We start from the raw sequence: 11,873 nt of genomic DNA, 5'->3' as shown, positions 1-11,873 counted from the left end.
TTGTTGTCATTTTTCTGTTCTAGTATGCACTTCCCCTACTCCCAGGAAGTGAGGAAAAATCTTTGTTAATTGTAATATAGGTTATTATCATTGAGTAATAACTTATAGGTAATATAATTTTTAATTTTACTTCTATTGTTGGCACAAGTGCATGCTAGGACCTTATTAACTTTGTGACTGAATGCTGCAGATCTGAAATGTACAGAAAACACTAGGTAAATACATTCCAGTTACTGTTTTACGTTGATACTTCAAACTAGTAGAAGTTGGAGAATGAAAAGTTTTCAAAATTGCTACAAAAAGTTGGAAGATGATCATTTGGAAAGGTCTGTAATTGAATAAAGGATGGGGATAGTTACATGACAATCATGGATTTTATATCAATTTATGATGGCTGTGGAACATTTCATAGTTAATATTTCTAATTTGAGAACAATAACTAGTGGTCCATTCAAAAACTTGATGGTGGAGCATGGCAACAGGGTGATGATAGAGTGATAACATAAATGAGGAAAAAATAGCCATTCCTTCATATTCTCTTCACTTATCTGGGAAAATGGTAGGGGGAAACTGATTAAATTGATTATCATGTAAAGAAAATTAACTTTCATTAAAATGAAATGTGTAAACTTTTCTCTCAGGATTAATGATTTTTGACAATTAGCTCATAACTTCATTTGCTCAGAAATACTAAGAGAAGCAGGTACAGCAAGAATTAGAGTGTATCAAAACATTAAATGCAAGTGTAATTCCCACATGGCAAACAGTAGTGAATTTTCAAACCCACTCACAAAAAGCTGGAGGAACTTAGTAAATCAGGCAGCTGAGGGGAATACACAGTCGATGTTTCAGGCCAAGACCTTTCATTAGGGCTCTGATCTCAGCCTGAAACATCAGTTGTCTATTCCATAAGATTCTGCCTAACTTGCTGAGTTCCTACAACATTTTGTCTAGTTTGCTCGAAGTTTCCAGCATCTGCAGAATCCCTTGTGTTAGTTAATTTTCAGTTTTACTTTATTGCCATTTGAAAACAGAGTCAAGTAACATTGGAGGATCTGTATCAAACTTGGCAGGAAGTGTCATGCAAAATCCTAGTGTTGCATTTTAAAACTAGTTGATTTATTGAGATTTTTTTGGGGAGGGAGAACGAGTGCTCTCATTAAAAGTTAAGTAGTGTCTTGAAGACCATAAAGGAACTCAATAATTAAATTGAATTGACTTTATTTCTTACATCCTTCACATACATGAGGAGTAAAAATCGTTACGTTACATCTCCGTCTCAGTGTGCAATGTGCAATCATAGTAATTTATAATAAATAGAACAGTCAATGTAACATTGAAATACACTTAAATCAGCGTGAGTTAATCAATCTGATGGCCTGGTGGAAGAAGCTGTTCCAGAGCCTGTTGGTCCTGGCTTTTATGCTGCAATACCGTTTCCTGGATGGTAGCAGCTGGAATAGATTGCGGTTGTGGTGACTCGGGTCCCCAGTGCTCCTTCGGGACCTTTTCTCACACCTGTCATTGTAAATGTCCTGAATCATGGGAAGTTCACAACTACAGATGTCCGCATCACTGTCTGCGGAATCCTGCGATTAAGGGAGGTACAGTTCCCATACCAGGCAGACATGCAGCCAGTCAGGATTATCTCAATTATGCCCCTGTAGAAAGTTCTTTTAAGTTCACTTTTCTTCCTTTGCTCAACTACCATAAGACCTAGGAACAGAATTAGGCCATTTGACCCATCAAGTCTTCTCTGCCATTCGATCATAGCTGATCCTTTTTTTTCCCCTCCTCAGTCTCACTCCCCAGCCTTCTCCCTGTAACCTTTGATGCTGTGTCCAATCAAGAACCTATTAAGCTCTGCCTTAAATGCACCCAATGACCTGGCTTCCATAGCTGTCTGGAGTAATAAATTCCTCAAATTCACCACCATCTGGCTAAAGAAATTTCTATGCATCTCTGTTTTAATTGGACACTGGTCTATCCGAGGTTGTGCCCTCTCGACCTAGACTCCTCCACCATGGGAAACATCCTTTCCACATCTAATCTGTCTAGGCCTTTCAACATTTCAAAGGTTTCAATGAGATCCCACCCCCCCGCCCCACATCCTTCTAAATTTCAGCAAGTACAATCCAGAGCTATCAAACTGTCCTTGTATGATAACCCTTACATTCCCGGAATCATCCTTGTGAACCTCCTGTGAACCCTCTTCAATGCCAGTACATCTTTTCTTAGATGAGCAGCCCAACTACATGTGATGTTTGCACTGAATTGAAAGGAAAAGTATCAATAAGTATCTTTATATAACAAAAGCTACAGTTATTTAAGCAACAAGGCCTCTAAAAACAGGGACTTTCTACATCTAGATTCGGTAACTAATGGTCTATCAAAGTTTCACAACCCCATCTTGAAAATAAAAAGAAACTGTGTTTCATAAGAACAACAGGTTTCCCCTATCGTTCATTGACAATCTAATTTAGAAGACTCTATCCAGGGGCAAATTAACTTTGTACTATTGAGCCTTTTCCACCAAGGCTTAAAGTTAGTCAAGTTGAGCATATTTCAGAGTACGCAAAGGAGCAAAATATATCACGTTCAGGTGAATTAGACACTTTTTCCCAGAAGAAAAAATGTGCTTAACCCCATTCGAATCTAATTTAATTAACTTGCTGCGTTTGGAAGCCACTTGTTTACATTTGCTAGCAAATTTCATATACTGTTTATGTTTCAAGACCTTGACCTGAATATCTCTTTGTGCAAGTGGATTCTCAATTTCCTCACTTGCAGATGCCAGTCAGTTCAGATTGGCAACAGCATCTCTAGAATTTCCATCAGCGCAGGTGCACCTCAAGGCTGTGTGCTTAGCCCTCTGCTCTACTTGCTTTAGACTATGACTGTGTGGCTAAGCTCAGATGCCATATTCAAGATTCCAGACTACACCACTGCTGTAGGCTGAATCAAAGATGGTGATCAATCAGCATATAGGAGGGAGATAGAAAATCTGGCTGAGTGATGCCAGAACAACCTCTTACTCACTGTCAGCAGAACCAAGAGGATGATTATTGACATCAAGAGAAGGAAACCAGAAGTCCACGAGCCAGTCATCATCAGAGGGAAGAGGTGAAGAAGGTCAGCAACTTTAAATTCCTCAGTGCTATAATTTCAGAGGACCTGTAAGTGCAATTACAAGGAAAGCACAGCAGCACCTCTACTTAGGAGTTTCCAGGAAAGCAGCATCCATCATTAGGGACCCCACCATCCAGAACATGCCTTTTCTCACTGCTGCCATCAAAAAAAAGGTACAGGAGCCTCAGGGCTCACTCCTCCAAGTTTGGGAACAGTGAATGACTCATCGTCCATCTGGCTCTTGAGCCAAAGTGGATAACTTTATTTAACTTCACATGCCCCATCATTGAAATGTTCCCACAACCCATGGACTCACATTCAAGGACTCTTCATCTCATGTTCTCTATATTTATTTCTTATTTATGATTATCATTTCTTTCATTTTGTATTTGCACACTTTGTCTTCTGCATTCTGGTTGAATGCCTAAGTTGAATGGTCTTTCATTGGTTCTGTTATGGTTATTATGCTACAGTCGTATTGAGAATGGCCACAAGAAAATAAATCTCAGGGTTGGATATGGTGACATATAAGTACTTTAAATTTTGAATGGTAACCAAGACTGAAATCATGTTTAGCCATGTAAGCTGATTTTGTGTTTCCAATATATGTTTGCACAAAGCTAAATATTTTGCAGCATATTTATCCATTATTATCTATGAATAATCCAATTATAGTAATTTGTTCTAAGATTCACAGATTAATTAGTTGAAAATGTTAAAAGTTGTTTTTAATATTGCAAACAATTCTGATAAATGAAAATCCTCATTTATTTTAGGTATTCAACAGCCAAAGCTTCATCCCCGCCTAATTCAAGGAACTTTGGATGAATTTATACCCTATGAGGGTTGGAAGCTTTACTTTTCAGAAGGTAAACTTTCAAAAGGAATTATATTGAACATAATTGCAATTGTCTGTATGAAAGTTTTAGCATTTTCCTTTAATTTTAACAAATATAGAGAATATTTGTGTATCTGTGATCAGGCACCATGAATTAGTCACAAGTTTGTGTGACGGCCCCTTGAGCTAGCTTTGTCGTTCAATGAGATAAGGCTATTCTGGTTGAGTAGCTCAGCCCTTTTCAGTCAACACCATTCAACAAAATTATGACTATTCTGATTGTAACTTTAGCTGCACATTTCTACCTACTCGTGATAATTTTTGGAAATTTCAGTGCTTATATTGGCTCTTACAACCAGTGATAAAGTATCCTGTGAAGAAATTGAACTGACAAATGTTGGTAAAATTGGTGATGCAAATACCAGGTTATGATTTCCTTCAATGGGAAAAAGCAGGAACCACATACCTGATTTTCCGCAAACAGTCCACCAATGTTTTGGGCCTAGATGATTTTGATAACTTACTTTAACTAAATGTTTAACTAGGTAGTTACATCAATATATGGGTGTTATGGATGTAAAAACTGGTGGTAGACAAGGTAAGCACATAAGAAGCTAATAGAGATAGGAACAGAATAATGTCATTCAATTCATCGAGTCTGCTCTTATATTCCAACATGGCTGATTTATTAACCCCATCTCATCCCCATTCTCCTGCCTTCTCCCCATAACCTTTGACACCCATACCAAGAACCAATCAACATCCGCTTTAAATATATCCAATGATTTGGCCTCCACAGCCATCTGTGGCAGTGAATTCTATCTGGCTGAAGAAGTTCCTCCTCATCTCAATTCTAAAGGGATGGCCTTCTATTCTGTGGCTGTGCCCTCTGGTACTAGACTTCCCCACTGTATGAAATATCCTCTCAACATCCACTCTATCCAGACTTTTCACTATTCAATAGGTTTCAATGAGAGGAACTGGTTGCCACTTTCAAGTTAGCATTTCCTTTCAGCAGAAGAGCTCTGCTCAAATGGTAATCTGCAAATCTTTTATTAAAGTAATGTAAGTGCCTAATTAAAACATAAATGGGAGAAAGAATTCAAGAAGAAAATAAACTTTGTACAGTACATGGTGAAATATAAAGACCCTCGGTATCCCTATCAATGTTTGAAGTTGATTGAGTAATTTATTCATTTTATTGTGAAACTTTATTTGAGATTCCCAGTAAGGCTAATATATTTAAATTGTTGCATTCATAAAGCAAATGATATAATTTGATTTTCAACTTTCTTTTAAAGCTTATTCTGCAAGCTCCCCTTTTGTACAAAAGATTAAAGCTTTTGAAAAGTTCTTCACAAATCATATTGATTTGTATGATAAGGTAAAGATACTTTTATGTACTTTTGAGCCTCAGTATTTTTATAACAAGTACTTGACTTACAAAATGGGTAATAAAGAGGAACTAGTTTAGTGCTTTTAAAGCATTAGTGTTTATTAGAAACTTTTTTGAGTTTATTTTAAAGGTAAGATAATGTAGGTTAGCTGTACTTGACAAATACATTGAAACATATAGTGAAATGCATCAGTTGCGTTAATGACCAACACAATCCAAGGATGTACTGAGGCAGCCCACAAGTGTCACCATTCTTCAGGCATCAATATGGCATGCCCACAATTTACTAATCCCTAACCCTAACCTGTATGTCAGTTTTTTTTTAATGTGAGGAAACTGGAACACCTTGATGAAACCCATGCAGTTACAGGGAGAACTTACAAGCTCCTTACAGATAACAGTGGGAATTGAACCCCGATCAGTGATCAGCACTAACTGCTACACCCGTGAATTTATATACAGGTCGACCTTCACTATCCCGGCACCATTGGAACCTGAGGAGTGCCGCATTAGTGAAAATACCGAGTTACAGAAAGATCACATTAAGCAATAGCTAACCTTCACTAATCCGGCACCATTGGGACCTGAGGAGTGCCGGATTAGTGAAAATGCCGAATTACAGAAGGATCACATTGAGCATAATCAGTGCCGGATTATCGAAGGAACCGGATTACAAGTAGTTGGATTAGTGAAGGTCGACTTGTATTTGATTGCATTGGAAACGTGTATTACAGAGTCTTATGATATTTGTGTTTTTTTAACATCAGAAGTACACATTCACTTTTTGAGAGACTTCTCAGTCAAGCTTTCCAAAATGCTGCAATAGTCAATGCAAATTATGATATGCCGTACTCTTATACTGCATTAGAGTGTTATTAAAAAGGAAGTAAATTTAATTCACTGTTCACTATTAATGCAATTAGTAATAGGGGAAGTAAAAAATGAAATTCATTTGAAAATATAAAGTATTTCTCTTCTAAGGATGAAATAGAAAGAAAAGGAAGCATCCTGGTTGACTTTAAGGAGCTTGTGAACGATAAGGAGCTAAGTGTTCTCATGCCTGATTTGGCCACTGAATTGAGGGATATGCCAGAAAAATTGTTAGATTGCCTGGGTTTGGCAGTTCATCAGGTAAAGTATCTTCTAACTCTTTGCATAGTCATTTAGTTAATTGTCCATACTGAGCCACAAATGATGTGCATTATTTTACAAAAACAAATGGATACTTTTTTTGGTTAGTTCTTTTGAAACGAAAGGTAAAAGGGCATTCTCTATTTTACAAAAATTCTACTGTTGTGAAAATCCTATTCTTAAGTCTCAATGTATCTTTTAAAAGTAAACTACTCTATAAATGTAAAGCTACCGTAGGATGGGAACCAGAGTGCCATAACATATATTGGAGAGGTTGTGGAGAAAGATGTTGTTAAGACTTCAGATAAAGTCATGAATCAGAAGATTGAGAATGGCATGGTTAATGTTCTAAACTGTGTGTATTACTTTTTTTTTTGGCGTGTGCCTGCATGCGTGCGAGTCTGTGCATCTGCGTGTGTGTGCGGGAGCGTCTGTGCGTGCGTGCGTCTGTGATGATGTCTTTTTCATGGCTTTTACAAGGCGCAGAGCAAGAGAGGGACTGTGTGGCGCGCCACTCCTCACACAGATATTTTGGCAGTATTTTTCCCTTTATTTTACGAGGTCGAGTTGCGATCTCGATACTCAACCCGGCACGGATGGAAAGTGTACTCGGGAGCGGACCCGACTGGTTTCGAACCCGGGAACCTGCACTCTCGGGTCCGGCACCGATATCATTGCGCCACCAGCTGGCCCAAACTGTGTGTATTTCAATGCAAGAGGTATCGTAGGAAAGGCAAATGACTTCAGGGCATGGATCAACACATAGAATTAATATTTTGTAGCCATTAGTGAGATTTCGTTGCAGGAGGGGCAAGACTAGCAGTCAATATTCTGGTGTTCTGTTGATTTAGATCGACAGAGCGGGAGGGATGGGGGGTGTGGTTACTAGTCAGGGAAAATGTCATGGCAGTGCTCAGTCAGGACAGATTGAAGTGAGGCTTTATGTGTGGAACTAAGGAATATGAAAGGTATGACCACATTAATTGGTTTATATTATAGACTACCCAACAGTCCTAGGGATTTAGAGGAAGAATTTTACCGCAGACTGTTGCAAGAAACATAAGGTTGTTATAATAGTTGATTTTAACTATCCACAAATCGACTGGGACTCAGATACCATAAAAGAACTAGATGGGACAGAGTTTGTCAAATCTGAAAAGGGGTCTACTGATTTCCCGGTGTATTTAACGAATAAACTCTTCTCGGGCTTTCAGCCGGGTACAAGTATCAATTTTAACCAACAGTTCAATGATAAACTCTGAAGGTGGCAGAATTTGTCATCGAAATGTTGATTAAAATCAACACCAGTAGGACACTGAGGAGTGTGGTAGAACAAAGGGATCTGGGAATACAGGTCCATAATTCATGGAAAGTGCTGACACAGGTAGATAGGGTCATAAAGAAAGCTTTTGGCTCATTGGCCTTCATAAACCAAAGTACTGAGTACAGAAAATCGATGTTATGTTGAAGTTGGATAAGATGTCGATGAGGTCTAATTTGGAGTATTATGTACAGTTTTGGTTACCTACCTACAGGGAAGATGTAAAAAAGGTTGACAGGGTATAGAGGAAATTTACAAGGATATTGCTGGCTCAGCGGACCTGAGTTATAAGGGAAGATTAAATAGTTTAGGACTTTATTCCTTAGAATGTAGAAAATCGATCAGAGATTTACAGTTTATGAGGGTATAGATCAAGCAAATGTGAGCAAGCTTTTTCCACTAAGTTTGGAAAGGATTACAACTAGAGGCCATTGATTAAGGGTGAAAGGTGAAAACTTTAATAAGAACATGAGGTGAAACTTCTTCATTCAGAGAATTGTAAGAGTGTTGAACGAGCTGCCAGCGCAAGTGGTACATGCAAGCTCAATTTAAATGTTCAGGAGAAGTTTGGATAGGTACATGGATGGCAGGGGTATTAGATGCTATAGTCCGGATGCAGGTTGATGAGACTAGCAGTTTAAATGGTTTGGTATGGACTAAAAGTACCGAACACTCTGTTTCTGTGCTCTACTTTTCTATGACTCTAACTTTGTATACTACATTAATTCAGGTAATAACTAGAGATCTGGAAAAGCAAGCAGCTCAGTTGGAGCAAGGGTTACCAAGTGAAGAGACTGCAATTGTAAATGTTCCATTCATTCATGTACGGTATGTTGAAACAACAAGAATTTGAACAACAAGAACAACAAGAAATGAAAATATTTTCTTGAAAGTTGTATTTTTGATGACTAGTGGAAAGGTTTCGGTAATACCATGTCTGGCGCAAATACCAGAGTCATTGATCAAACTTTCAAGGGTTTTTGGTTAGACTCATTAATAGAAGCACTTTGCCAAACACTTGCTATTATTAACACTAGTTCAGAACATTTCAGATAAGGAAGCTATCTATGCCTCAGCTATGTTATCCCAAATAATATTTTTCACAATTTAATGTTCACTGATGCCATTGTACATAGCAATATGACATAAAATTTGAGTTGAATATATACTATTCTTGTGATTATGTATGATTTGTTTTAAGTATTAAGCTGTTCACCTAATGTATATTTTATGCTACTATATATATATATATATATATATATATGAATGTGCTGGAAGGAAAGCTAAGTATTACTTTGTTTATTTGTGATGTCTGGTCACCATATCACCTTCCTACTAGCGTGATATTATAAGTTCAAATTTTGCATTTGTAATTTTTCCAGAAAATCTGCGTAAAGATGTAGAAAACTAAGATATGTGAAAATATATCTGAAAGATTTTATTTTAATTAAGAAAATATATATATAACTAATGCAATGTTTGTTCGTTTTTAGGGTCTATAACTATGAGCCTTTGACATTGTTAAAAAATTTGCGAGCTAATTGCTATGGAAAGTATATTTCTTTGCGCGGAACTGTTGTCCGTGTCAGCAACGTCAAACCTTTTTGTACTAGAATGGCTTTTTTGTGCAATACATGTGGCGATATTCAAAGTCTACCTCTTCCTGATGGAAAATACACACTCCCAACAAAGGTATTTGGATTACGATTTTGCAGAGAAAAAGTACTGATAAATTGGTGATTAAATGTCTAAACTGATTATAAAAATCTTATTTAGTGTTTGGCACCTGATTGTCGCAGTCGATCATTTACACCGAATAGAAGTTCATCATTAACAGTTACGGTAGACTGGCAATCTATCAAGTAAGTGAACTATTGAGTTTTAGCATTTCTGTTTGAAGTTACTATACATAGAAACATAGAAAACCTACAGCACAATACAGGCCCTTAGGCCCACAATGGTGTGTCCATGTACTTACTTTAGAAATTACTAGGGTTACCCATAGCCCTCTATTTTTCTAAGCTCCATGTACCTATCCAGGAGTCTCTTAAAAGACCCTATTGTACCCACCTCCACCACCGTTGCCGGCAGCCCATTCCACGCACTCACCACTCTCTGCGTTTTTAAAAAAAAACTTACCCCTGACATCTCCTCTGTACCTACTTCCAAGCACCTTAAACTGTGCCCTCTCGTGTTAGCCATTTCAGCCCTGGGAAAAAGCCTCTCATTATCTTATACACCTCTATCAGGTCACCTCTCATCCTCTGCCGCTCCAAGGAGAAAAGGCCAAGTTCACTCAACCTATTCTCATAATGCATGCTCCTCAATCCAGGCAACATCCTTGTAAATCTCCTCTGCACCCTTTCAGTAGTTTCCACATTCTTCCTGTAGTGAGGTGACCAGATCTGAGCGCAGTACTCCAAGTGGGGTCTGACCAGGGTCCTGTATAGGTGCAACATTATGTCTCGGCTCTTAAACTCAATTCCATGGTTGCTGAAGGCCAATGCACCGTATGCCTTCTTAACCACAGAGTCAACCTGCACAGTAGCTTTGAGTGGCCTATGGACTCAGATCCCAAGATCCCTCTGATCCTCCACACTGCCAAGAGTCTTATCATTAATACTATATTCTACTGTCATACTTGACCTACCAAAATGAATCACCTCACCCTTATCTGGGTTGAGTTCCATCTGCCACTTCTCAGCCCAGTTTTGCATCCTATCAATGTCCCGTTGTAACTTCTGACAGCCCTCCACACTATCCACAACACCCCCAACCTTTGTGTCATCACATGAATAAGTATTCAATCAGGGATGACTTGTGATTCAATTTATCCCTTCAATGGAAACAAATTAGAAAAGAAATTGTAATTATTTTAGCTTGATTGTCTTTATTGGGAAGATTGAAAAGAAAAATTGAAATTGAGAAAATTGAAGGACATCTAAAGCCCTGGTTTAATTTTGTTCTGTACATTAAATGAGAAGCATTTCATCATATATCAATGTTAGAGGTAATTGTATTAGCACAGTGGGTTGGTGAGGATGGAGAGCCAGTAGAATTACTTTCTTTTAGTCTGTGATGGGGAAGGTATGATTTGGCCAAAGTGAGGAAGGGAGGAGGTAGTTTTCTATTGATAGTAAATTATTGGGTCCTACATAGTGCTTCAGTGAGCGCATGTGTCTGAAAATTTTCACAAAACAACTTTGTCCTTAATGTCATTCTATCCAGAAAAAAAAACTAATTTTTTCTTCATTCTTTCCTGAATCTGGGTAGCTCACTTATTTTTGCCTGAGCCTGTTACGTTTATATTATGTTGAAATAATCAGCAGTATTTTCACTATGTTGTTTCCTTCTTAATGTATATGTTAATGGCAGTGGTGCTTTCTATGTCAAAGAGCTCCAGTTTGTACTTGAAATGTGGTAGAATTGACTTGTTTCCAAGAAGAAAATCTTAAAAGTAGAAGTACTAATTTACTTCTCGTATGCACACGGGGACAAATATTTCAGCCTGGAAAACCCATTTAAAATTTAGGTAAAGTATTGTATTTTATTGTTACACAGACTCCAAGAACTTGCATCAGATGATAAGCGAGAGGCTGGGAGAATTCCTCGAACTATAGAATGTGAACTTGTTCAGGACTTGGTAGACAGTTGTGTTCCGGGTGATATGGTAACTGTCACAGGGATTGTCAAAGTGGCAAATAGTAGTGAAGGTATGACTGACGTTCAAGTAAATTGTATATCTTTTTCTTGCTACCAAATTCAGTTATATTTTGAGGTTGCTTATTGCAAAAAAAATCCATCCATTGGTAATGCTTTATGCATAAACTCCTATCCAAAATTGCTGGAGGAATGGTAAAAGTTTGCACCCTATTACAGACAAAACAAACTGGAAAAGTAATATTGATCATTTATTAATACCAATAATTTTCAAAAAAACAGTTGGCAGATTTGTTTACTGAAGCTTGTGGGGCGATAGGATATCTTATATTTTTTTAAAACCTCATATCATGTCGTCCTGTCACTCCTGTTGATATTCTCTTGTCCTCCTCAATCAT

The 11,873-nt window shown here is 37.8% G+C and overlaps 1 protein-coding gene across 4 annotated transcripts in view; it reads left to right on the top strand.

Moving 5' to 3' along the window:
* Window positions 1-11,873, top strand: part of mcm8 (minichromosome maintenance 8 homologous recombination repair factor) — a 35,251-nt gene that overhangs the window by 1,840 nt on the left and 21,538 nt on the right. For all 4 annotated transcript variants that reach the window (XM_072265541.1, XM_072265542.1, XM_072265540.1 and 1 more), the window contains exons 2-8: window positions 3,906-3,998; window positions 5,269-5,351; window positions 6,345-6,494; window positions 8,546-8,643; window positions 9,309-9,507; window positions 9,592-9,677; window positions 11,377-11,528. In XM_072265541.1, coding sequence (XP_072121642.1) covers window positions 3,906-3,998; window positions 5,269-5,351; window positions 6,345-6,494; window positions 8,546-8,643; window positions 9,309-9,507; window positions 9,592-9,677; window positions 11,377-11,528 — 861 coding nt within the window. The remainder of the gene's footprint in view (window positions 1-3,905; window positions 3,999-5,268; window positions 5,352-6,344; window positions 6,495-8,545; window positions 8,644-9,308; window positions 9,508-9,591; window positions 9,678-11,376; window positions 11,529-11,873) is intronic.

This window comes from Mobula birostris, chromosome 8, assembly GCF_030028105.1.
Source record: "Mobula birostris isolate sMobBir1 chromosome 8, sMobBir1.hap1, whole genome shotgun sequence".
Classification (NCBI taxonomy): domain Eukaryota; kingdom Metazoa; phylum Chordata; class Chondrichthyes; order Myliobatiformes; family Myliobatidae; genus Mobula; species Mobula birostris.
This window is presented reverse-complemented; position numbering and strand designations above follow the sequence as displayed.